Source organism: Pleurodeles waltl, chromosome 2_2 (genome assembly GCF_031143425.1).
Source record: "Pleurodeles waltl isolate 20211129_DDA chromosome 2_2, aPleWal1.hap1.20221129, whole genome shotgun sequence".
Lineage (NCBI taxonomy): Eukaryota > Metazoa > Chordata > Amphibia > Caudata > Salamandridae > Pleurodeles > Pleurodeles waltl.
Window position 1 is genome coordinate 148,432,661 of NC_090439.1, and position 26,776 is coordinate 148,459,436.

At 42.8% G+C, this 26,776-nt stretch overlaps 1 protein-coding gene across 1 annotated transcript in view; it reads right to left on the reverse strand.

The window, feature by feature from the left end:
- Positions 1-1,034: 1,034 nt before the first annotated feature.
- The window catches only part of LOC138280770 (molybdenum cofactor sulfurase-like), a 566,269-nt gene continuing 540,527 nt past the window's right edge, over positions 1,035-26,776 (reverse strand). Inside the window, exon 12 of the mRNA XM_069219519.1 lies at positions 1,035-2,873. Within this exon, the coding sequence (XP_069075620.1) occupies positions 2,845-2,873 (29 nt within the window). The 3' untranslated portion in view covers positions 1,035-2,844. The remainder of the gene's footprint in view (positions 2,874-26,776) is intronic.

A 26,776-nucleotide genomic window follows, 5' to 3' on the forward strand; every position in this document is an offset into this window, starting at 1 on the left:
TATTATCTATGAAGTGTGTGCCTTTTATTGCTGATCTCTGTAATAATATACTTGTTGGTGCAATGACCAAGAATCTGGAATCCCTTACCTCTGGGCATACACAACGCTAGCCCACTGAAAATCTTTCAGTCCAAACTAAAATCAACTAAACAGTCACTTTCTGAAATGATATGGGGCCCACACAGGCAGACAATGGCACTCTCCATTCTAAAGTGACCGCTGACCAAAGGGGGCCTGGGAGCCCCAGCTATGAATTATACTAAGCTGTGGTGAAGCTACAATGGCTGAGTGATACCGACTGTCCTGAAAAGAGGACAGTGCTCAAGGTGTTGGGACTACCCCGATATACACTTCGCTATCAAACCTTTGGAACCAACCTTGAACTCAGACACACCAGATGAGGGTGGCGCACCTTAGTTGGCAGAGGTTTGGATATACACAGAGGTCCCATCCAATGGACTCTCTACTGATGCATGTGTGTGTGTGTGCACCCAGCATTCCAAGAGGTGCACATCGATTTGATCTGGCACCCTGGAAAGAGGTGGGTGTAAACTGCATGGGAGACTTTTATGACATGGCACCCTTATGTCCTTACAAGACACAATGGACACATATGGGCTAACAGCAAGGCAATTCCTGCTATATCATGCAATACATAAAAAGATACATACCGTTTGGAGACCAGACGTGACTGAACATCCCCAATCTCTTGTCCTACATACAATCCTGACACCCAGAAGAGCACACCTTGCTATCACTGTGTTTTACCCCACTCTAAACTCCACTCTGACTGGACCCCAAGAAAAGGTTAGGACCAAATGGACTGTAGTCCTCCAAGAAGCACTGTCGGACAAAGTGTGGGTGAGGGCCCTTCAACAGGTCAAAGCTGCATCTCGAAACCCCCGATTCTACTTTACTAATTTAACTACCTCCACCAAACATGCCTGACACCGCACTGACTTCACTGTACGTTCCCTGGTGTAGTGCTTTCCTCTTATCTAGTTTCTAAGCACTAACATAACACAACAGAAATGCACTTGTGAGGTCAAAGAAGACTTTTATTGTTGTTAATTCTTCCCCAACCACAATATTTTATGTATGACGAATTAGTAGCTTTCAAGTCCGCGTTAATCAAACAAAATATATCAGTTTGCAATATACACAGCAGGTTATATTTATAAGATATTGAATGCAAAGCAAAACAAATACTTCACCGTGTGACAACTATTTACAGCTACATCTTTCTAAGGTCTGCAAGCTGATGACCCCTGTCAGCCGCGAGAAAGAGTTTCATCTACCCGCACGGGATTGCTGGCAGCTGGCGCCAAGCTCCAGCACGAGGTCCGGCAGATTCGAATCTAACTCTCTGCAGCCTGTTACATTCGTTACAAAGGTGTGCCCCCTCCTCTCAGACCTGGGAAACTGAGCAAGCCTTTTGGAGACTGGCCAGGTCTCCAAGACTACTCCTGTTCCCAAGCTCAAGCGAAGAGAAAAACAACACCCATGTACTCTCTCTTATCATGTCTAGTCTACTGTGAGAAAAACATCTTGGTTCTCTGGTGCAAAAACACAGCTTGGAAAAATACAGCTTGGATTCTCAACTGCAATGTCTAACTCCACGTTAAAGGCAATGGGCAGCTAACCTAAATATCCAATGCAATGTCATGTTAAAGGCAATAGGCAGCTAACCTAAATATCAAATGCAATGTCTAGTGTCATGTCAAAGCCAATAAGCATCTAAGCTGAATACAAAATGCAATGTCTTATATCATGTCAAAGCCCATAGGCAGCTGAGCTGAATACAAAATGCAATGTATAATATCATGTCAAAGCCAATAGGCAGTTAAGCTGAATACAAAATGCAATATATAATATCATGTCAAAGCCAATAGGCAGAATATCTAATAGCATGTCAAAGTCAATAGGCAGCTAAACTGAATACATCATGTCAAAGTCAATAGGCATGCAATGTCAAAGCCAATAGGCGGCTAGACTGGATACAGCATGTCAAAGCCAATAGGTAGAATACAGAATGTAATGGCTAATGCAATGTCAAAGCCCATAGGCGGCTCAACTGAATACAGAAAGTAATGGCTAATGCCATGTCAAAGCCAATAGGCAGAATACAGAATGTAATGACTAATGCAATGTCAAAGCCCATAGGCGGCTAAACTGAATACAGAAAGTAATGGCTAATGCCATGTCAAAGCCCATAGGCGGCTCAACTGAACAAAACATACCATGTGCTACTGGTGAACATTGAGCAACTAATATGCGCAGTGGTGAAACACAAAGTCATTGGTCAAAACAAAACTTATCAAATGGCAGTACATTCCGCCCTTTGACCAATGAATTTTTGTTTCACATATCTCTTGTTTCAAACAAAAACAAAAAACATCAGCACAAACAAAAAAACATTATGATCAAAGCAATCCCTGTAAAGCAATAGAAGTGAATTAACACATTGATTTCATAACCTTTCACATCAGATACATCTACATAGAGAAGACTGGGCAATTTTTATACTCTGAATGAGTCTCTAATTCAACAGTGTTAGCAATTTGATGTGGCATGAGTTCTGCTCATGTAAAGGGGCACGGTCCACCTGAAAGGTTTGCTGGAAGATAAGCAAAAGTCAGAGTTCCATACGAGAAGGGAAAAAAAAAAACACAACTTAATTCCAGTGGAAGAATGCAATCAAACAAGTTGAACTTGAACTGAAGGTGCAGTTTGCGCAAAATGGATCCATGGTGCTGGCACTTTACTCAGCCAGGTTCAGGTTGGGGATTCGGTCCCTTCCCCGACCCCACACGCACACACCGGAAGGGGGACCACACAGCACACTCAGGGACAGTGGCGAAACGTGGTAGGATCTGCAAAAGAAACAAGTATGACTTTTCTTGCAAATAACATTTTTCATTTAAACTGCACCCTTCCTCTTTCTTTCCCTGTTTTATAATCAGCAGGACGTTTTTGGGGCCCTTTGTTATATTCACTGCAGGTTCTGGAGGATCACTTGGGGCTTCTGCCCACACATCAGCACTGAGGTTTTTATCTGCTGCACCACAACTTCCCTTTTCTTGCACTGTCAGAAGGGCTGGGGCAGACTCCTTCTTTAACAAACCTCCATTCACTGCATTTTTGTCAATTTGGGCCATTCTGTCTCCAATTTGTATGAATGAATCAGATTATTTTCTAGGTATCAGCATAATTTCGATTTTTCCTTGGTAATTTGCAGCAATCACTCTCCCTAAAACCTGATCACTTTGCCATTTCTGTCCTGGTAACTTTCCTCTCCCCAACTGCTCTGTGACTGCTTGCATGACAGATTGCTTTTGTGCGTGCTGCACAGTTTTTATCAAATCTAGGGGAATGTGCATCTCTCTCATCTCTGCCCACCTGTAAGTGGCTTTTTCTCTCAGCTGTTCACATTTCTGGGGCACCCACTTAGCCATCCCCACTAAGGCATTGTTCTGGGTGTACACTTCTCTCTCTGAATTTTTCTCATTAACATCTGCAAGGTAATTGAACCAGTTAGGTACAAGCCATGTGGCTAAAACATTATCAAAGAACCAAAAATCTGCGTAAAAATGACACATCTCACGTAGCTCTTGCTTTAAAATCTGACACACATTATACAACGCTGTTCCTTCTACTGTGCCAGAAAACAACATTTCAGTCAATGAATCATTAGTAAAACAAACATGCTTTTTATCTTCAGTAGACACGAATTCAAATGGTGCACACAATTTCACCGGTAATTCTTTTACCTGTGGTACTCTAGCCCTGTCTTGCAAGTACCAGATCCAGTGTATGATTCTAGCTAGGGGCACTATTTTCTTTCCTTGTTCATCATTTAAATGTACATAAGTATTTCCTTCTTGCACTGCGCAGAAACCTAAAGTCTGCATTATTTCATTTGCCAAATCACAAGCGCGCAACTGCATATAATTTTTCACAGTGACCATATACAAAAGTGTTAAGATTTCACTCAAAGGAGGGCTATTCTTTTTCCAAAAATCAAACAAGCTAATGAAACTCGGGGTGTCTTGCTCTAAAATCTTTCGTTTTACTTGTGCATTTTGCAACGGTAACTCGTAAATCACATTCTGGTCTCTCTCGTCCGTGTTATCAGTTAAGGAATGCATTTTGTCTGCCAAAAACCCTGGCTCACACGAAAACTCAGTGCAGCTCGGAGCTGTCTTAACCCCCTCATTACTGGAATGGGACAAGAAAGATTCTTCAAAAACAGCCCTTTTATAACTTTCAGTCTTATTTTGAATTATTGTATCCTGGCTAATTTGCTCACGTAAATTCCTATTTTCATGTTCCAACTTCCTACATTTCTCCTGCATTTCTCTGTAAGCAGATAAAGGTATCCAGACCTTTCTGTCATCATTACTTCCAAAACACACGTTTTCTACACATGCATTTTCTTCTGTAATTCCCCAAACAGAAAACAATTCACAGTTTTTCTTAGCACCATCAGGCAGTTTAACAACACATGACATGGTCTGCCGTGCTACTGTGATTCTCCAAACAACAAACAATTCACAGTTTTTCGTAGCACCATCAGGCAGTTTAACAACACATGACATGGTCTGCCGTGCTACTGTGATTCTCCAAACAACAAAAAACAATTTCTGTAACTCTCCAAACAACAAAAAAAACAATTACACTTTTAAAGTGTGCACTTAGAAATCTACTAACTCGTCAAACCCCTTCTTAATCACCTCTTAATGACCGACACCCCACGACCTCTGGTCCCAATTGTAGTGCTTTCCTCTTATCTATTTTCTAAGCACTAACATAACACAACAGAAATGCACTTGTGAGGTCAAAGAAGACTTTTATTGTTGTTAATTCTTCCCCAACCACAATATTTTATGTATGACGAATTAGTAGCTTTCAAGTCCGCGTTAATCAAACAAAATATATCAGTTTGCAATATACACAGCAGGTTATATTTATAAGATATTGAATGCAAAGCAAAACAAATACTTCACCGTGTGGGAACTATTTACAGCTACATCTTTCTAAGGTCTGCAAGCTGATGACCCCTGTCAGCCGCGAGAAAGAGTTTCATCTACCCGCACGGGATTGCTGGCAGCTGGCGCCAAGCTCCAGCACGAGGTCCGGCAGATTCGAATCTAACTCTCTGCAGCCTGTTACATTTGTTACAAAGGTGTGCCCCCTCCTCTCAGACCTGGGAAACTGAGCAAGCCTTTTGGAGACTGGCCAGGTCTCCAAGACTACTCCTGTTCCCAAGCTCAAGCGAAGAGAAAAACAACACCCATGTACTCTCTCTTATCATGTCTAGTCTACTGTGAGAAAAACATCTTGGTTCTCTGGTGCAAAAACACAGCTTGGAAAAATATAGCTTGGATTCTCAACTGCAATGTCTAACTCCACGTTAAAGGCAATGGGCAGCTAACCTAAATATCAAATGCAATGTCATGTTAAAGGCAATAGGCAGCTAACCTAAATATCAAATGCAATGTCTAGTGTCATGTCAAAGCCAATAAGCATCTAAGCTGAATACAAAATGCAATGTCTTATATCATGTCAAAGCACATAGGCAGCTGAGCTGAATACAAAATGCAATGTATAATATCATGTCAAAGCCAATAGGCAGTTAAGCTGAATACAAAATGCAATATATAATATCATGTCAAAGCCAATAGGCAGAATATCTAATAGCATGTCAAAGTCAATAGGCAGCTAAACTGAATACATCATGTCAAAGTCAATAGGCAAGCAATGTCAAAGCCAATAGGCGGCTAGACTGGATACAGCATGTCAAAGCCAATAGGTAGAATACAGAATGTAATGGCTAATGCAATGTCAAAGCCCATAGGCGGCTCAACTGAATACAGAAAGTAATGGCTAATGCCATGTCAAAGCCAATAGGCAGAATACAGAATGTAATGACTAATGCAATGTCAAAGCCCATAGGCGGCTAAACTGAATACAGAAAGTAATGGCTAATGCCATGTCAAAGCCCATAGGCGGCTCAACTGAACAAAACATACCATGTGCTACTGGTGAACATTGAGCAACTAATATGCGCAGTGGTGAAACACAAAGTCATTGGTCAAAACAAAACTTATCAAATGGCAGTACACCTGGTGTACCCCATACCTGTCTTAGGTGCAACACAACCGAAGCTAGACTCTACCACATGGGATGGGATTGCACAGCGATCCACAGTGTGTGGGAGAAAGTCATGTGGGTGTAAAGGTGATCACAGATCACACGCTCCCCAGAATCATGGCTGCTTGTTCTTCGCTCTCGGGCCATGGGAGACAAATAACTACACAAGTTTATAGATCAGGATTTTGTATTATTTAAATGCAATGTAGCAATAGCCGTGAAAGTGCCTACTGCTCCCAATATTAAGAGCTGGCTGGCTATGCTGATGAAATGGGTAAGAGCAGAGTCCGAAACCATGGGGCTATCAAGGGCACAAGGGAGGGGCCCTGTGAACAGAGGGAATTGGAAGATGTACAGCTTGAATCTCAAGGCCAAAAACATCAACAGACCAGCCTGAAAGTGTCTGAGGAACCCCTTGCACTCACGGGGTTGACCTTCTCCCAACCTACTGTCATGCTTCTGGGGACGAGTTGCTCTATGTCCGGGGAAGTGAATATTGTGTTGCATATTGTAGGCCTGGCACGCCAGTACCCATCGGGCGCTAGCCTACATGTTGCAAGGGAAATTTTCCCCCGACTCCTCCCCGTGCTGTTTACCTGTGTACGACATTATACTGATATGATTGATATCTCCAATGTTGAAGTTTTGCTTTGCTGCTTTTTTCTTGCCATTGACTATATGACTGGATTGATGTGTATATTACTGTGTGCACTCAACCATGTACACTGTGCACATGACTGATCTCTTACAGTACTTGATGATGAGAATGTTTCTAGCCGACTAGGCGATTTGTTACTACTGATAAAAAATTAATTAAAAAAAATCTAAACTGAAAAACGTCTATTAGGAAGGCATTTAAGTTAATTCCTTATCTCCCCACAACCCTCTTCGATTTAGATTTTGCATTGAGCCATGCCATGCATTGTAACTTATCCCACTACCTCAAAGCTGTATAATACTTCATCTCATCTTGTACCTGCTTACATCTTGTTACTCAATATTTATTACTGGTGTAATTTGTGATTTGTATGTAATGTTCTATTTCTAATGTAAAATGCTCCAGTGTATTTTTGAGTAATGTTTGCACTGTGCCTGTTGTCTATGAGCAGAAAGCGGGGAGTGGTGAAGGAAGCTGTAATATTAAGGGCCCATTGAAGCATACATCTATGAATTCCCTCACATAAACACTAGAAGTTCACTGTCTTCCCCCAGCCTACTCCCATAAGTTAGGGTTCTTAGTTACTCCTCTGGTTATGCTGTTTAATTGCAAATTGACCATTTTGTCCTGTTACAAATACTGTGCAATGTACTTGGTTGTCAAAAAAATGTTAAGAGATTACAAGGCATGTGCTAGAAAAGAGCTTTGAGCCTGATTTAGAACTTGGTGGTTAGGTTACTCCATCACAATGGTAATAGATATACCGTCCTCTGAAATCTAGATCCCATTGAATATAATGGGTTTTAGAGTTCGGCGGACGGGATATCCATCACCGTTGTGACAGAGAAACCCATCCGCTGACTTCTAAATCAGGCTCTCTGGGTCTGATTCAGGTCTAGACAGAGGGGAATACTCCATCACAAATTTGATGGATATCTCGTCTGCTGTATTACAATCCCATTACCTCCTGTGGAGTTCATAATACGGCGGATGGGATATCCGTCACATTTGTGATGGAGTACCTTCTCCTTCAAGACCTAAACTTGGCACAGGGAAATACTCCGCCAAAAGTGTGATGGATATCCTGTCCACCGTATTGCGATCCCATTTTATTCTGTGTAGTTCGTGATATGGCTGACGGGATATCCATTATGTTTGTGACGGAGTATTCCATCTGCCAAGTTCTAAATCAGACCCTCATTCTCTATCAATCTGCTCTGCTATTGACATGCATACCAACCCTCCTGATACAGACGTGAGACTACAATTTCAAGGCTAGTCTCCCGCCACCCGATTTTTGCATGCAATCTGATTCCTCTGCAGGCTTCAGCTGACAGAGTTTGGGCTATATTCGTCATAGCAGGCACTGCCAGAAACCAGCTCCTGCAGGCCAATGCACAAAAGTTTTATCACGCTTTCTTTGGCTGCCATTGTGCTTTTTCTGTGCTCCCGGCAGCTAGAAAAAAAAAGATGCTTTTTTATTTCTAATATCGGATCCTGCAGCAGCATACTTGCAAGTCCCATACATGACACAATGAGAAATGAGTGCGGGCACCTGCTTCAAGTAGTTATGGAAAAATACTCTGGGAGAAACCTGTGTATATCAGGGATGTGACACTCTCCCATGTACAGCCTACCAAGTACCACCATCTCGCATTAGAATAGTGAAGTTTTGGTCATTTTCCTGCATTACCACAATGCCTGAGATTGTCACACAAAAGAACCGTGTCCTGAGGGGTGGTAAATCCAGCTAATTCTTTCTAGTTTCTCACTTTGCTAGGTAAGCTCCGAGTAGTGTTCATCAAAGGCCACAAGGTGGCACTGGTGTACAATGGGATTCAAGTACAATAGGATTCTCGATATATTATGATAGTTAGAGGGTTCCCTCATCTGCAAGTGTTATCCACAGTCTTTGAAATGTCACTCATAACCATTGAAATTATGAAAATATCACACATAGCATTATGAAACCGTGGCAGCTGTGCCTGTACTATCCAAGGAGTCCTCAGACAGCCCAAAGCCTACGAATATCTGTGAGATGTGGATGACTGAGCGGCCTACACCACATTCTGCAGGGATGCATTCTGTATCCCAGGGTTTTCACATTTTATTTGAACTATCTTGGTTTATCTGTTGTCATTTTGTGTTATACGAATGCGAATTGAAGTCTAATAAACGAAAACTGTTGAAAAAGACTAGAGACGCAGCATTTTTAAAGCAACGCTGCCATCTTGTGACAGTTAAGAAAAATTAAACCTTGACGAAATGGCAGTAATGTACAGTTTTGAAAAGGGCATGGCAAAGCAATTGGCACAATTCGGTGCATTTAAAAATATCTGGCAATTTAGAGGCGATAGCAATAAAGTCCACAGAGGCGATAGCAATAAAATCCACACGAGACTTTCTGTGTACGACCTGGAACAACCGTTCCTAGTGATCACAGCCAGGAACCGACAAGGATTACTTGTTACATTGCCTGGTATGATGGCCTCATAGCGAATCTATCTACCAAGACTTACACACTTGTCTGCTCATTTAAAAAGAATATTATGGGTGCAACTTTCCACAACTTTGTAGTGATAAATTTGTCACAAAAACCAACCTCCTGCCTGACATTATTTTGTGCACCAAAGACACAAAAACACACATCCTTAACATGTTTAAATAATAAGGGGCATATTTAGAAGCCACTAGCATCACCTTGCGTCACATTAGCATTGTTTTTTTTACTCTAATGTAGCCCAATAAGGCAAAGTCATTGTGCCACATTTACAAAGTGGCACAATGCATTAATTGCGCCACTTTGTAATCCTTTGCGCTACATTATGCCTGCGCCAGGCATAATGCACCTATATTCTTTAGGTGTTTTTTTTTTATCCATTCAAATTCAAAAATAGCATATTTGGAATTTAAATCTTACAAATAATGTTAATAATTATTATTTAAGGTAAAGGTACAGTAGCCCTTATGTTAATGTATTCTAAATAGAATTAAATATATAAAAATATGTAACATTACCTTTTAAAATATTTATACTTTTTAAATTAACTTTAATAAACGTTAAAGCTTTTCCATTTACTTTACGATGAGTGTGTGATTCAAAGCATGTGGAACATCAAATATGGTAATAAATTCACTACTAGTAGTACAGTTACAGTCATAGATGATGTTTTTTACTGAGGAATGGGGATGAGTAAATGTACACCCTTTAAGTAATTTTACACTGATATTCTGTGAATAGCCCAAATTAGTAAATTTACCTTAAAGTGTAAGAGTAAATTAACTGCTAGTAAACCTCAACATGTAGAATTACCTTTGTGAATAGACTCTCTGTGCCTTTCTCTCAAGCATCTTAATGCCACACTTTATCCAGTAGTCTTGCATTAGTCTTCATTATCTCTAGAAGGCCTTGGTGGGCAACTTTAATCACCTAATTTCTCATGGATATGGGAATCACAGTTTTGTTCCCTTTAGGAACTAGCCCATCAGTATGGGACTCAATTCATTTCAGATCCTCCACAGAGCTACTGGTTTATGTTGGCTTGCCACGACTTAAGCCCATATTTATACTTTCTGACGCAAACCTGCGTTAGCACAGGTTTGCATCAAAAAGTATAGTGCCGGCTAGCACTTTTCCAGGACGCCAGCCGGGCACCATATTTAAGGAATGGTGCAAGCCAGCGCTAAGGACCGGTTAGCGTCAAAATACGTGATGCTAACCGGGTAAGGGAGGCATAGGGAAAACTGGAGGTTGTGCGGGAAAGAATGGCGCTAGTCAGGTTAGAGTAAAACAAATGACTCTAAACTGACTAGCGTCATTTTTTTGGCGCCCAACCCCCATCAGCAGAACTCCTGTATAAGTAAAGACAGGAGTCATGCCCCCCAGCCCTATGGCAATGCCCAGGGGACTTATGACCCCAAATCTTGTGAGATTTTGGGTCAGCAATTACTGTAAATTTCTGAAGGTACAGGTACAAGTGAAAATGAATGCAGGCCTAATAGATGACAAGAGCTTCTTTGTTTTGAAAGAAGACAGTCTCTGTGTCTGACAGAGTCCTGTTGCAGTTTTTATGCCTTCAAACCAATGAGTCCAAAGGTCAGCTTTGAGCTGGTGGAAAATACTTCAAAGCATTTTACTATTGTGTAAAAGGTCTCTTTGATTTTCACGAACTGCTGCTGATGATCTTCTCTCCATGCTCCCTGCCCCAAGCTGTCGTCAGCTGCGTCAGTAGCTCTCTGAAGATGGCCAAATTCGGTATATACTTTCCACTGTAACTGAAAATCCCGAGGAGCTTCTGACATTTGAGGCTTTCTGTCAGGTCTTAATGCTCTTGGGGGCGGATTTATGGAAAGTGGCGCTACACTGAGCGCATCGTCATTTTCCCTGCACCACTTAGCACCCCCTACCGCCACCATGTGTGCGCCTATTTAAAATACGGCGCACCATGGCGCAGGGTAGGGGGCAATAGTGTCATTTCACATGACGTATTGATGTAGTCTGCAGGAGTAGCGCCCAAATATTGGTGCTCCTCCTGCAGAGTACATAAGGCACTATTTTAAAGAATGGAAGCCCCCTTTTAAGGAATATTAAGGAAAAGCACCATACAAAATGGCACAAGGAAATCTCATAGATTTCCTTACGCCATTTTTCCAGCTCCCCTAATGCGGGAATGCCTCCTTTGCACACATTATGGCTGGAGCAGGCATAATGTAGCGCAAAGGGTTACAGGTTGGTGAAATGCATGCATTACACCTTCCTGTAAATACAGCTGCGAGATTTCAGCCTCATTGGGCCACATTAACGACAAAAATGATGACGTTAATGTGGCATAAGGTGGCACTGGGGCATTATAAATATGACCCTTGATATCTTAGGTGTTCTTCAGATTCGGAGTAACCTCAGGTTGTGAAAAGACATGTCCATAAAAGTTGTTTCCATTGGGCAGAGTTACTAATTTTTCACAAAACACAGCAACCAAATTTGTTGTGCTGCACTGCTCAACAGATTAAACAGCAAAGAGTCAAATTTCTTGTAATTGACCTGCTGCTGTTGACACCCTCTATGCTATCATTCTAGGTAAGTTGTTTTGTGGGTGCACCAATGTACAGAGGTGAATGTACACTGTCTAGCATATGATTTGAACTGGAAGCATACTTTTTCAGTACAATTCCTATTGCTAAATATCTTTTAGAAGGGCCCCACTTATTAGATGGGTACTGTGCACTTCAGCACCCATGCATGGGTTTTCCTGAGAATTACAAATATTCCCTTTTGTTACCACCTGCTTCAAGGAAGAGTTAGTTTTTGATCCAAAGCCTGGTCTGGATAGCTGAATGGGCATTGAGTCAAAACCTATAGGGCAAATTTAAGAAAAGTGCCACTGCATCAAATGCAGCGCCACTTTTCTTGTGCCCCTTAGCGCCCCCGCTAACGTCACCGTGTGTGCGTCGTAATTAAGATACAGCACACCATGGCGTTAGTTAGGGAACTAGTGTAAACATTTTGATGCTAGCTTGGTGCTTTGCAGGGTTAGCATCAAATCCTTCAAATCACATTGAGACCTATTATAAATGATTGATTGCTCCTTTTAATGCCTGCCCCCAGATTTACAAGAATTTGTACATCTGTAGCAGTGCCAAAAACTCACACCACCCCAGAGGTGGCATCAGCATGTTTTTGCTATATCGATGTGTGTTGCATTCTGCAGCACACATAGAAAGAGCAAAATGCTATGAATGATATGTGCAGGAAGGTATTGAATAAAGAATAATGACAATGTGCTACTTCTATGTGTGCTGCATTCGGCAGCACACATAGAAGTAAAACATCACCACTGTAGATTGTTTATGAGCAGGAGGGGACACCTTCCTGCACATAAACAATCATTTCTTCGTAGCAGACACCCTTGCACTATGGTGTAAGGTTGCTTGCGTTGGTGCTGGCAGCTAAATTTAGCGTCAGCGCTAGGTGAAACACAGTGGTGCACCATATTTATGTAATATGGTGCACCCTGCGTTTCAGAAGTGACGTATCTCAGCACTGCCAAATTTGGCACAGCACCGCACTGTGCTACTTCTGTGTAAATCAGCTCCATAGTCCCTCACATTTAGTACACTCTCTAGTCATGTTACGCTATATTAAATGTTTTGTAAACCACATGATCACGAAAAGGCATCCTGCCACTAAGACTGCCGTTCTAAAATTTGTATTTGATTTAACCAGAGAATTTGTGCTTTTTTTAATGCATTTTCTTAAAAACACTATAATCATCTATGAGGTGTAAACAAGAAGGTAAGGCATGCCACATTAAAGAGGCTACATAAAAGAATCGTTATCCTCTTAATTTTGCTTTATGAATCCTTCGGGATTTTTCAATAAACGAGCTGCAGTTCAAGATTAATGACAGCATATGGAGCACCACTAAAGGGCATATTTACAAGGAAGTGGAGCATCGGTCCCTATGCGTTACTTTTCTTGCATCGCCCCTGCCCCCCTAATGACACAATTTTTGCACCATATTTACAATACAGTACATCATGGTGGTTGTTAGGACAATAGCGTCAACATTTTTTACTCTATTGTGGCACTTTGCTGCACTAGCATCAAAAATGTTGACGCAAGTGCAGCAAAGCACAGGGAGGCCCATTGATTAAAATGAGTGCTTCATTTTGACGCTTGCTCTGAGCAGGCGTTAGAAATGATGGAACAAATGGTGCAGTGAAATGTTGTAAATTTCACTGTCCAATTTTTTCAGGTCTCCTTGCTTCGGAACGCCCCCTTTCATACATTATGCGTGACACAGGCATAATGTGGCGCAAGGGTTTACGTAGTGGCACAATGCAAGCATTTCGCCCATTCATAAATACAGTGCAGAAGAAAGACCTCCTTAGCACTGCCTTAGCTTAAAAAGAAAAATATGCTATGGTGGTGCAAGGTGGCGCTAGGGGCTCGTAAATATGCCCCTAAATCCTTTATAAGCAAAGGGGTTCTCCCACTAACAGCTTTGTGACATATACAAAGTCCATTAAATTTGATCTGTCTCTTATGTGTTGAAATTCACTAAGATGACTGTAAACCAAAACTCTACGCGGTAAATTCAGCATTACTCTGATTGTAATGTTTTGGATAGTTTGACATTTTTTTCAGTGAATATTTAGGGAGTGCCACTGTGAATTGCAATAGTTGAAGCTGAGCCTAAAATGTCTCAAATCACTTCGAATTTATGAGCTACAGACTGAAGGGGGCACATCTTGTAAAATGTAAAAAAACGGGATGATATAAACTGATATGTGCTGAACAGTTCAATACAGTGTCGAAAATGAATCCTAAACTGAGGAATGAATTAACTGGAATTCGATGGCCCAAAGCACTTAAGGAAACCATGCTTGTATCCAAATAGACTTGCGTCCCCCTAAAATGAGGACCTCTGTTTTTTTCTGAATTGATTTTCAAGTAGTTCTTCTCACATCCATGCAGCTATGTCCTTCATACAATCCAGAAAGTTAGACTGTGCTAGGGAGGTGTCCCCATTCATGTATTATTTGAGCGTCATCTGCTTAAGTCATAAGGGACGATCCATAAGATCTAATTAAGCGGTCCATGTAAATAATAAACAGGGTTGGACACAAAGATGACCCCTGTGGGACACCACACTGCTCTAGAATATTATGAAATATAGGGAAAAAGCATTGCTGCCTGATCATAGTTCTCCCAAAAAGATACAAGCCAGCCAATATCTGCTTCTTTTATCTCTGTTTCAACAAGGTGGGAAACAGGTATATGACGTGAGATACTGTTTCGAAGGCTGCCAATAAATCCCACAGGATGAGAGCCTCCACTCTATCCCCGTCTTTGGTCACTCTTTCTATCCATCATGGTTGTAAGTGCTGATTATGGACCATGACGACCCCAACAATCCTAACTGAAAATCATCCAAAAGGGCATTCCCACTTATTAATCTAGAAAGATGTTTTTTCACCAGCTTTTCTGCCACTTCGGATATAAAGGGCAACAAGGAGTTTGGCCTGTGAATGCCGTGCTCCCTGGAATCAGTTAACCAGATTTACAAGGCCCTAGCGCCTCCTTGTGCCACATTAGCATCATTTTGTTTTACGCTAATGTGGGTCAACGAGGCAAAAATCGCAGTGTCATATTGACAAAGTGGCGCAATGCGTGCATTGCGCCATTTGCGACCATGCACACGCATATGGAGGCCCAAACAAAATGGTGCTATGAAATCTACAAGATTTCATTGCATCATTTTTAACGCCTCAATCAGGCATTAAAAGGATGTATCCATTTAAATTAATGGGTCTCTTTGTACTTTGCTGCACTAGCGTCAACATTTTTTTATTCTAGTGCAGCAAAACACCACAATAGCACCAAGAAATTCGATGCTATTGGCCTAAAGTGTGCCATGGTGCACCATATTGTATATATGGCACACCCATTGTGTTGCTTGGTGGCGATGGAGGGTGGGGTACAAGAAATGTGGTGCATCAGTACTGATGCTCCAGATTCTAGTAAATCTGGGCCAGTGGTGTTCTTTAATAAGGGCCTATAAATTGTATTTTTCAGTTTTCTGGCAAAACTGCCATGTTGACAGGCACATTTAGTACATTTTGTAGCATCGAAGCTATTGAGTCCATTGCTAAATGAATAATTTTAGCTGGGCGCTGATGTAGTGGTGAGGCAGACTTTATCGTTAAGGCTAACTGTTCCATCTTATTTCACGAAACTGTAACAAAGAGTGCCAAGAAAGCCTTCGGCTGGTGTGATTTTGAATGTGATTTATAATCGAATGCCTGATTGTAGTTGAGTGGCAGTTTATAAAATGTTTTGATCTTATTAGAAAAATGATGAGCTAGTGACTATCATAGCTCTGGCGTGACCGGGGTTGTTGTAGCTAGGGTTAGATAATTCCTTGACAATATTTAAAAAACCTCTTTCACTCTACAGTATTGTTCACTGCGGTGATTTGCATAAAATGATGCTTCTGTTTCCTTTAGCGATTTTCTTTACATTTCTTGAGGCCCTTGGCATAGTTAGCCATACATTCTGCATGATAATCCTGTTGACAAACTCCCTCCTAACCCTTTCCAGCCCTAAGAGCATCTCTAATTGTGGGTACTGAAAAGATTCCAGTTTGAGCAGTGCTTAATTTGTAAATAAAAAGGTGCCGGTGTCCAAAGCCCTCCTCTTAAACACGCGGCTGCTGCGATTAAGGGGCATATTTATACTCCGTTTGCGCCGAATTTGCGTCGTTTTTTTCGATGCAAATTCGGCGCAAAACTAACGCCATATTTATACTTTGGCGTTAGACGCGTCTAGCGCCAAAGTATGGGCAAATAGCGTAATTTTTTAGCGTGAACGCCTTCCTTGCGTTAATGAGATGCAAGGAAGGCGTTCCCGTCTAAAAACAGACGCACATAGCGGTGCGTGGTATTTATGCTCCAGGGCAAAAATCACTCCCGCGCGGCAGGCGGCGCAAAAAAATGGCGCAAAGCACGAATAGCGTGAAATTTTAACGCCTGGGTCAGGGCAGGCGTTAAAATGGGGCAAACACACCTGTACTTAATCAGAACACACAGAACAAACAACAGAGCAGCAGAGCAGCAGAGCAGCAACAGGGAGACATGGAGGTGCTTTTTCTTCAACGTGCACGTAGACGCAGAGCCCTGCAGCAACAACAGCAGCCACAACAACAACAGCAGGGACCCCAAAGACAGCGCAGAAGGCAGGAGAGGATATTCCGCCCACGAACAACCCTGCATGGCCTCAGGGAACGAGACATCATCCAGAGGTACCGGTTGAACTGGCAGGCCATTCAGCAGCTGCTGACAAATATTGAACAGCAATTGGCCCCCAGTGACTCCACGCACTATCCCAACCGAAACAAAGCTGCTTGCCGTACTTCACCTGCTGGCAAGTGGCTCGTTTCAGACAACTGGTGCCCTGGTTGGTGGAATCTCACAACCATCTTTCTCCGCATTCCTGCCTAAAGTACTGGATGCCATCATTGGACTGACACCCCGCCACATCTGCTTCCCTAACACAGTGCAGAAGCAGCAGGAAACAAAACAGGGGTTCTACGCCATCAGTGGCTTTCCGCACGTCCTTGGTGCAATCGACTGCACACACGTACGCCTTGTGCCACCTGCTGCGAGTGAACACCTCTACCGCAACAGGAAGCACACACATTCCATCAACGTGCAGGCCATAGTCGATCACCAAGGACTGATCAGCAACATTGTGGCTAAATATCCTGGGAGTGTACATGACGCATTCATCTTCCGTCACTGCACCATCAACCAACACTTCCAGGATGGACGGTATGGCAATGGACTACTTGTTGGTAAGGACAAAAATCTACTTATATACTCACTGCACAGAAACCCTCTAGGATAAACAACACATACACCACAATAGCAACACCTAGACAGGAACACACTGAGGTACTCACATCACTAGCCATGTGTCACAAGTCACCATTGAACCTCTCACACATTTGAATTTACTCCACAGCTTAGTGTGAAGACATTCATGACTGTGGTTGCCTAAATGTCACCTTGCAAATTGGAAGTCTCACAATAACCTGTACACTAATACAATGCATAACTTTTAAGGGATGGGATGGCCTGGCTATGTTCATATGAACGTTTCTAATACCCTTTCATGTTTCAACTCTGCATGGAACTATCATCACACCCCCAGTGAGGACACACGGACACCTGTGTCACAAGTCACAATGCAAGGGAGGGCACACTGTACTTGAGAAACCAATTCATCCTGCTGACAAACAGTTAGACAACAAACACTTGCTCAGCCAAGGAAAAAAAACAATGCCAAAGTTTCCACCAACAACCATAGGTTGTCACATTAGTACACAAAATAGTCACAGACAACACAACACAACTACTGCCATCAAAGATACGTACAACAGTGCCTCCTACATCTAATTGATACCATTCTGTGTTTCTCTTTCAGCTGATCAGGGGTATGGCATCCAGCCTTGAATAATGACACCATATGGGTACCCAAATACTGCTGCTGAGCGGGCATACAATGACGCCCACAAGAGGACCTGCAGCATTGTGGAGAGGACCTTTGGGATCCTAAAGTCAAGGTTCCGCTGCCTTGACATCACTGGCGGAAGCCTACTATACTCCCCAGAGATGGTATGCAAAATCATACTCACTTGTGCCATATTACACAATATTTGTGTACAAAGGAACATTCCCCTCCTTGAACCGGACCCAGACATGCCTGAGGATGATGATGAGGAGGATGCTGGCCTGCAACAGGAGGGGGAACAACCTAACACCGCAGCAGGAGTGCGTAGGCGCCAACAGCTTGTGAACAATTTTTTTACTTAACTTATTATAATCACTTGTATTCCACACTTGTAAATAAACACAGATCACAAACACCACATCATGCTTTGGCCTATTCATTTCTGACCACCTTTAGTTTGAAATAGCTGAAGATGAATGTCGTCTCATTGATCAAGAATGCCATTAAAATTCATCACACCAAAAATAAACATCACAACTGTATGCAGAGAGGGTAGGATGTGACATGTTACATTACCATACACAGAGCCCAACAAGAGTACAAATGTGACAATTACACATGCCGGATCCAAACAACTGAAACAGTCTCTCATCCAGCCCAAAATTGGAGATCATTTGAAAGTCACATCACACGTGTTCAGAGACAGGGTGGGACCATCCATGTGTACGTGAACATGTCATCAATGGCTTCTCTCAAGTGTATGATGTGAGAAATACACAATTGCAACAACATCAGCTGCCACTAACTCAGGAGGAGACCTTGAAGTTACAGTGACAACATACACACAGACAGGTCATACTGGATCCACATTCCCACACACATGTACACATATGTCATACAACCAACCTAATATTTGAAAGTAGACCATCACAGTTGTGTCCCAGTTTGAACCTAGCAGGAAGATTGTAACATGACACTAAACCAGTTTATGCAGAAAGGGACACAGACAAGCAAAACAATCTTCGCATTATCACATCGTGAACGCTGAGAGTCTTGCAAACTTAGGGGGTCATTCTGACCCTGGCGGTAATTACCGCCATGGCGGAGGTCGGCGGTAGCACCGCCAACAGGCTGGCGGTGCACCGATGGGCATTCTGACCGCGGCGGTTCAGCCGCGGCCAGAAACGGGAAGTCGGCGGTGTACCGCCGACTTCCCGCTGCCCTTGAGAATCCGCCATGGCGGCGGAGCGCGCTCCGCCGCCATGGGGATTCTGACACCCCCTACCGCCATCCTGTTCCTGGCGGGTCTCCCGCCAGGAACAGGATGGCGGTAGGGGGTGCCGCGGGGCCCCCGTAAGAGGGCCCCACAAAGAATTTCAGTGTCTGCTTTGCAGACACTGAAATTCGCGACGGGTGCAACTGCACCCGTCGCACCTCCCCACTCCGCCGGCTCCATTCTGAGCCGGCGTCCTCGTGGGAAGGGTGTTTCCCGCTGGGCTGGCGGGCGGACTTTTGGCGGTCGCCCGCCAGCCCAGTGGGAAAGCCAGAATGACCGCCGCGGTCTTTCGGCGGGAACCGCTTGGCGGGCGGCGACCGCCGACCGCCGCGGTCAGAATGACCCCCTTAGTCATATGAAAATGGTATGCAACTTAGCTCCAAATCATCATTACTGCAAACGTCAAATGGGCTAATGAGATTAATGAATGGTCAACAGTCATTCATACCATATGGCCTTACATTCGCCCGCTGCTGCAGGTTTGCCAGGATATGATAAAAATACTCCATGGATACAGTAGCTATTCTGGATGGTCAAATCCTAGGGTGCTGGGGGCCTAACTCCACCTCTACCACCCCCAAAACATACAAGAATCATGTACTTGTGAACTAAACACATGCATAAGGCACATGTGTGGCCTCCATGTCACAAGTCCTACACAAATATGAAACACAAAATCATAATGGGACATGGTCAGCCTCATAAAAACTGAAAGTGACTCTCCCACTCCCTGTTAGGACTACAGATAAAAGCATCCCCATCATAAAGGTGGGGACATTTTGGAGACGGAATACATAATGGTATCAAAAACATAATTTCAAAATAGCCATCAGCAATTACACCAAATATGTTGTCAAATATGGTCAATACATTAGTTAACGTATCCCAAACATCACAGTGTGAAGGCCGTCTATACATAAAAGTACAGACATTTGTCATATAGAAACACAAATGTGTCTCACATCGCACCGTTTTACCATGACAAATCACCTTTCCAAAGCTAAACACATGAAGACATTTGGATAAATTTGCTCCATATTCTACGCATACAGCATGGCCGTCATAATTTGTTCACGTACATGAGTGCACACAATGCAGAGTCAGATACAAATGTATCCAAAAGTGTCTTGATATTTCACCTTCAAATTATTATTTACATCCACAATATTTTTGACTCTGCATCATGTGCACTACTGTACGTGTAAAAAAAAACACGCCCATGATGTATGCGTCGTGAAATTGACGCTACATGCACAATATATTGGTCATTTCATGTACAGTATTAATTATTAATATTCATATCATATTTTTTCACTCCGCATCATGTGCACCACTGTACGTGTAAAGAAAATGACGCCCATGATGTATGCGTGCTAAAAATGACGCTACATGGACAATATGTTGGTCATTTCATGTACAGTATTAATTATTAATATTCATATCATATTTTTTCACTCAGCATCATGTGCACCACTGTACGTGTAAAAAAAATGACGCCCATGATGTATGCGTGCTAAAAATGACGCTACATGGACAATATGTTGGTCATTTCATGTACAGTATTAATTATTAATATTCATATCATATTTTTTCACTCCGCATCATGTGCACCACTGTACGTGTAAAAAAAACGACGCCCATGATGTATGCGTGGTGAAATTGACGCTACATGCACAATATATTGGTCATTTCATGTACAATTTGAAATATTAATATTCATATCATTTTTTTTCACTCCGCATCATGTGCACTACTGTACGTGTAAAAAAAATGACGCCCATGATGTATGCGTGGTAAAAATGACGCTACATGGACAATATGTTGGTCATCTCATGTACAATTTGAAATATTGATATTCATATCATATTTTTACACTCCGCATCATGTGCACTGTAATGCGTCAAAAAAATATGACGCACATCTGTGTATGCGTGAAAATATGACGCATTACGCGAAAATAAAAACGGCGGCCATTTTATGCAGGAAGTGATGTAATAGGATATCCTGTTTACAAAATCTGTACTGGGAGTTGACTTTCACTTTCACTTTGCAGTCTCAGAGTTATCTAGACTGTGTGGTTGTGTGAAAGGTGTTGTCCTGTGTTTTACTGCTTTAGTGTCCTGTGTGCCTTGTATTTTGTCTTTGTGTCAATCTTTTATTGTTGTCTAACATTGTCTCAGTCTGTTTAGTGTTATTTTGTCTATACCTGTGATAGTTTGTATTGTCTGTGGGAGTCTGTTGTGGGTAGCATAGTTTGGTGGGTTAGTTGGGCTATTTTTCTCCTTCTTCTTTTTCTTTCACACCTTACCTTTCCCCATTTCCCACTTTTTCTTTCATTTTTCTTTTGTACTTTTTTACACCTCTCATCATGTCAGGTAGGCCTCGCCTGTCCAGGATGGGTGAGGACGAATTGGGGGGCTTCATATGGCTCGTAAGCCATTTCCTCCCACTGATGCTGGAGGCTGGGGGCCGTGTGATACAGGGGTATCACACGGAGGCGAGGAAAATCCGTTGGGAGAAGGTGCGCCATCACCTGGTCCGGGTCTACGGGAGTCTGAGGAATATCCATCAACTCAAGCACCGCTGGGCAGATCTGATCAGCAGGGAACAGGACCTGCTGGACCACCTGGGACTCCGGATTGGTGGCTATGTTGGTGAGTACTAATCAATTACATGGGAATAATAGGAATGTGTGCGTGAACATGTGATGATTGGTAGCCAATCTGCAAAATAAGTAGCTGACTGCGTGTTATGCTAGGGAAACCTAGGCCCATGGGTATACACATAAATGCCCATTTTTGCTACACATGTACACCCAATAACAGCAGTAAAATGCAACATCTATTTGTATTTTGCTAAGTAGCCCCCTCTCTGCGTCACAAAATGATGCAAATGCTGCGCTACAAAGGTATACATATGTGTCCAAATGTGTATTTGTTGCAGGATGTGTATGAAGACCTATGCTACCAGGCCGATGCCTCATTTTTGCAACACATACCAGATGGCTGTAGCTGCATGGAATGTACTGTTGCATTTGTGTCTGAAAAGCAACACGTGAACTGCTCTATTTGTACTCTACTGGTCATAATGGCCAGTGAGTACGTCATGTAGAAACAACATACCTACATATGTAGACGCCATAGCTAGACCGAAAATTGCAAACACATGATGATGCTACACATGTGTGTTGCCTTCACGTCACATGAAGTTAGTCATGTTGTCCACACATATGTCACATGTGTGTCTGGTTGCTGTGTGTTGAACCTGTCCACATAGCCTGTTTGATTGTGAGTGGTCATGCAGTTCTCATGGAACCAGTTGTGGAATGTTTCTCTCTGGGATGCACATGCTGAGATGTATGGATCACATGATTGTTGGGGCCTACTAATGGAGGATTAACTTGGACGACACATGACTGTCCTGGCCACTGCATGAGTGTAGTAGGGTGTGTCACTGGAGCAGGAGACTCATCCAATGATAATCTAGAATACAAAGTCAGCCAGGCAGGATGAGCATGTGTGAAAGTGTATCATTACCATGTAATATTCACACACTGTCATTGTAACAGAAATTATTTGTCTGTTCACCCAGTCTGAGTATAATCTTCCTTTCATGCTTTACAGGTGGACCAGCCCCGTACACCGTTGGTGAGGTGGCCCATTTTGACGACCCCGATACCTACAGTGAGTGTTGCCTAAGTGCTATTTACATTGTTTGGAAATGAAGCATGATGAATTACTGTGTGTTCAGGATAATTCATGATTTGATGTGCTAGCCGTTCATTGGCTTTGTTGTTTTGGTGTGATATCAAATTGGAATAATGTTTCTGTAAAGCAATACCTAGTCATCTCTCAGATTGAGGGGCAGTAGGTCATTCAATTAGTGCGACAATTGGGAATGGCATGACTCATTTTGAATACACTGGTCAATGTTAGACTTGGTCAGGAACTTGCCATTAACTGAGTCAGCATATCAGACTGACAGTCTCCCAGATAGCTTAGGCACATGGCTTCGATGACAAGTGCTTCTTCCTAGTTGAGGATGGACTGTGTACACTGTAGGTCGGATCTTCCGGGGGCATGTACTTCCACAAGGTGACCTCGAAGTGTGTGTGACTTGAGTGCAATGGCCTAGGTGTTCTGTTGAATCATGTGAATGGGTGTTCTACCTCCTCTGTGTGTGTTGTAAAACATGCCTCACTAATAGTATGTTATGTTGGGCTAAGTCATATCATTTTGACATGTGTGGACCTGGGATGTGACAAGGTTGGGCTGACTCCAACGTGTTGCTAGCCCTTCATAGGTGTTGTGTGTGAAGGCACATGCTTGTTGAACTTTCTGTACACTCCTGGTTGTGCATTGATCATGGGATTGTTGTTTGTTCTTCCCACACCACCCACAAAGACTGGGATGTTACTGTGAAACAGGGTACCTAGGACTGTAGCAACCAGTATGTTACACGTACTTAACACCTTTTGTGACTTGAGTTTGTACCTAGGTCCAGATGTAGCAAAATGTCTACACATTGCAAACAGCATAATTTGATGTTAGTGAGTTGCAAACGTCTGTTTCCTAATCCGAAATGTTTTTGATGGTCATGTACATATTCGCAAAATGCTTTTCTAAATGAAAAAAATAAAGGAGTTTACCAGCCCTACTTGCAAATCACAGTGGTAGGCAATCCCATTTGCTAACGAGTACGTGGTTGCAAAGTGAGTAGCTGTTATCATCCACTTGAAGTGGATGCTAACCAACTTGCTGACTGGAAGGGGTCCTCATTGTGAACCTTCACCTTTGTGAGTGGACCAAAATACTCCTGCACAAAACAGCCAGTGGTCTAGGGGAGCAATAATTATTGTGTAAATTACGAAAAATCTATTGTTGTGAATTTAAACAAATCGCAGCTCATTTTCCTTTCAGATAAAGGGCCTACACTTGGTGAAAAATAACTTGCTTCATTTATAAGCAGTCACGTCTATGGAGTTCTGCTGTTCCCAGCAGGCCTCCATCCCCGTGAGTGCCCATAGTTGCTAAGGTGGTGCAAGTTGGAACCCACATCATTGATGTTCATGAGGTGGGATTTAGGGATCCCATAGTGACTCGCAGACGGTGTCAGAGACACCGTTCAGCTTTGCAATTTGCTAGTTGATTTCCCATCAATTCCTACATCTGGCCCATAGTGTCGATATATGATTCATGGCCAGGGGTTCAATCTTAGCACACAACTATTTCGAAATGCCATTGAGTGAGGAGTGTGATTCTTATCACATAGAATGACATATGTAGTGAAGTCAGTATGCGGACGAGCTGGTGCCATAATGTATAATGCCTTAGGTATGAATTGTATGAGTAGTTTAGGGTGATGTCATCCATCATGTAGAGACATGGATATGCTATATGTGATATGCCCTTCAGTATGCATGATTCACATGTACTTCCTCTGAGCCTTCCCGTGAACTATGTTGTAACAATTGCTGCAACCAATACATTGCTAGTAATGGACAAATTACCCATTGTGGTATTCAACCCACTGTAAATTCTATGCTCAATATTTGCCTTTTCTCTTCACAGCTGCAAACCTGAGTGCCGCAGCTCGCAACCAGTTTGAGCTCCGGGCAATGAGGTACAGCCACATCCTGCAGGTGCAGTGTGGGTATCGGAGGATGGCCCGCAGATACAATTCGGAACGGGCCTCCGGGGCGTGGTATGCCACACCACAGGCTCCCCCAACGGTGCCCCCAACAACCCCCGCCACTACATCCACCAGGTCTGGCCAAGTGGACCCAGCAACGGACCAGGCATCCTCATCCAGACCTGGACCCAGCCGTGTGGTGGGAGCAGGGCAGTCCCGTGCCCACACCACTCCACCAACACAATCCACCTCCACCGGCACCCAGACCTGCACTGACCCTCCGATCAACCCAGCGGACTTCCACGCATTGTCAAGGAAATTGGACAGGTTGATTGCAAAAGTTGACACCCTGACGGAGGACATGGCTGAGGTGAAGAGGAAGGTGCGCTCCATCCGGCGAACACTACGGAGGCCAAATCAGTAGACATTTTGCCCTCCAGAACTTTTACCCCTCCCCTCTCACCTCTTTCCTATTTCATACTGTTAGTTGGGTTTGGGGGGTTAGTTATAGGATAAGTGTAGGAAATTAGCTTAGTTAGTGTTAGGTAAGAGGGTGGGGGGTCCTTCTTCTTTATATCTTATCTTTTTGTGTGGGTGGGTGGGTGGGGGGCGTATGTTGGGATTCCTGTTTTAAAAAAAAAAAAAAAAAAAAAAAAAGAAATCTATAAAAAAAAAATATATATATATATATGTTTGTTTAGGATAGTGTAGTATGTGTGTAGGTTAGTAAGTGTTGTCCTGCATGTGTCTTGTCTCATAATGGTGGGTGGGGGGTTGATGTTTAGATCGTTTCGTTACATGTGTAGAGTAAGTTTAGCTTAGGTTAGTTAGGGACAGTTGTGGGTTAGTAGTAGTCAGGTTAGATTAGTGTAGGTTTATCTTTCCCTTAGTTGCCTCTTTTATTACTTATTGGAAATAAAAATTTTGTTAACCCTTTACCTGATGCGTTAGGTGCTACCTTTTCATGGCCTTGACATCAGTGTAGCAGAAAGTTTTAGTATGACATTTGTGTCCTATGCTCGCTATCCCCAGGCTATTGAGGTTTAACATGCCAGCTACCCGTGTGCTAACTTGGTAAGTATCCACCATGTGGGAGAGCCACCATTGGTAGTGTGCATAGATCATCAAGATTTGGGGTTGGTATGTATCCTACTTCACAAAGAGTGCTTCCAGAGTTGATTTTGTAGGTAAATAGATAGGTCGGACAGCATTGTGAAGTTCAGGGAGAGCTTTGTAGATGAGTATTTGTTCACACTCTTGTCTTGTTGCTGTCATTGCTGACCTACATCATGTGTGTACTGCTTGAGCATGACTTTCCTTCATGGTAGAATACGCTGTAAGGGTGATTGATGCAGTGTAATTTGGTTATCATTCCTTTCATTTTACAGCATAATTTCTTGTTTTAGTATTGCAAGGTGCCTACATTTCTCAGCCACCATTAGTTGTCTAGAATAGCTATGGATGGGGCCTCATTCTGTCCAACACAGCATGATTGTGTGTGCTTAGTCCCTACATCAGTTATTTTCCTCAGTCTAGTAAAGCTATGATGCAATCCTGGCCACTGCACAGATGTTTCAGTATACATGAAATCAGGACAGTAGTATAGAGAATCGACATGGTTGCCACACAGCCACTTTGGAGTTATGTACTGCACAGTTGAAGTGTGAAATGACACAGAGACACAATAGGTGTGCAAGTGATATTTATTTTTAGGTGGAGTAGTGCAAAAAGTCCATTAACAATGTTAGGTGAGTCCGTTCTGGTGCATTCTTAAATGGTGATCCTATTTACAGGGTGTGGATGATGCTCCTGACATGCTGGGGTGATGTCACAGACGGTGCAGAGGAACAGGAATTGCCAGATGGTAGGAGAGAAACATTTACAGCCAATGTGGACAAGTTAAACAGTGGATTGCCGAACAGTCATTGAGGGTAGTTGGAGTGAGGCTGGCATGTGTCAAAACGTAGGACCTTGGTCAGAGTAGGGCATGGTGCAGGGACTAGGGCTTCCGGGTACTCTTGCGAGTGAATTTTAATCTGTTCCA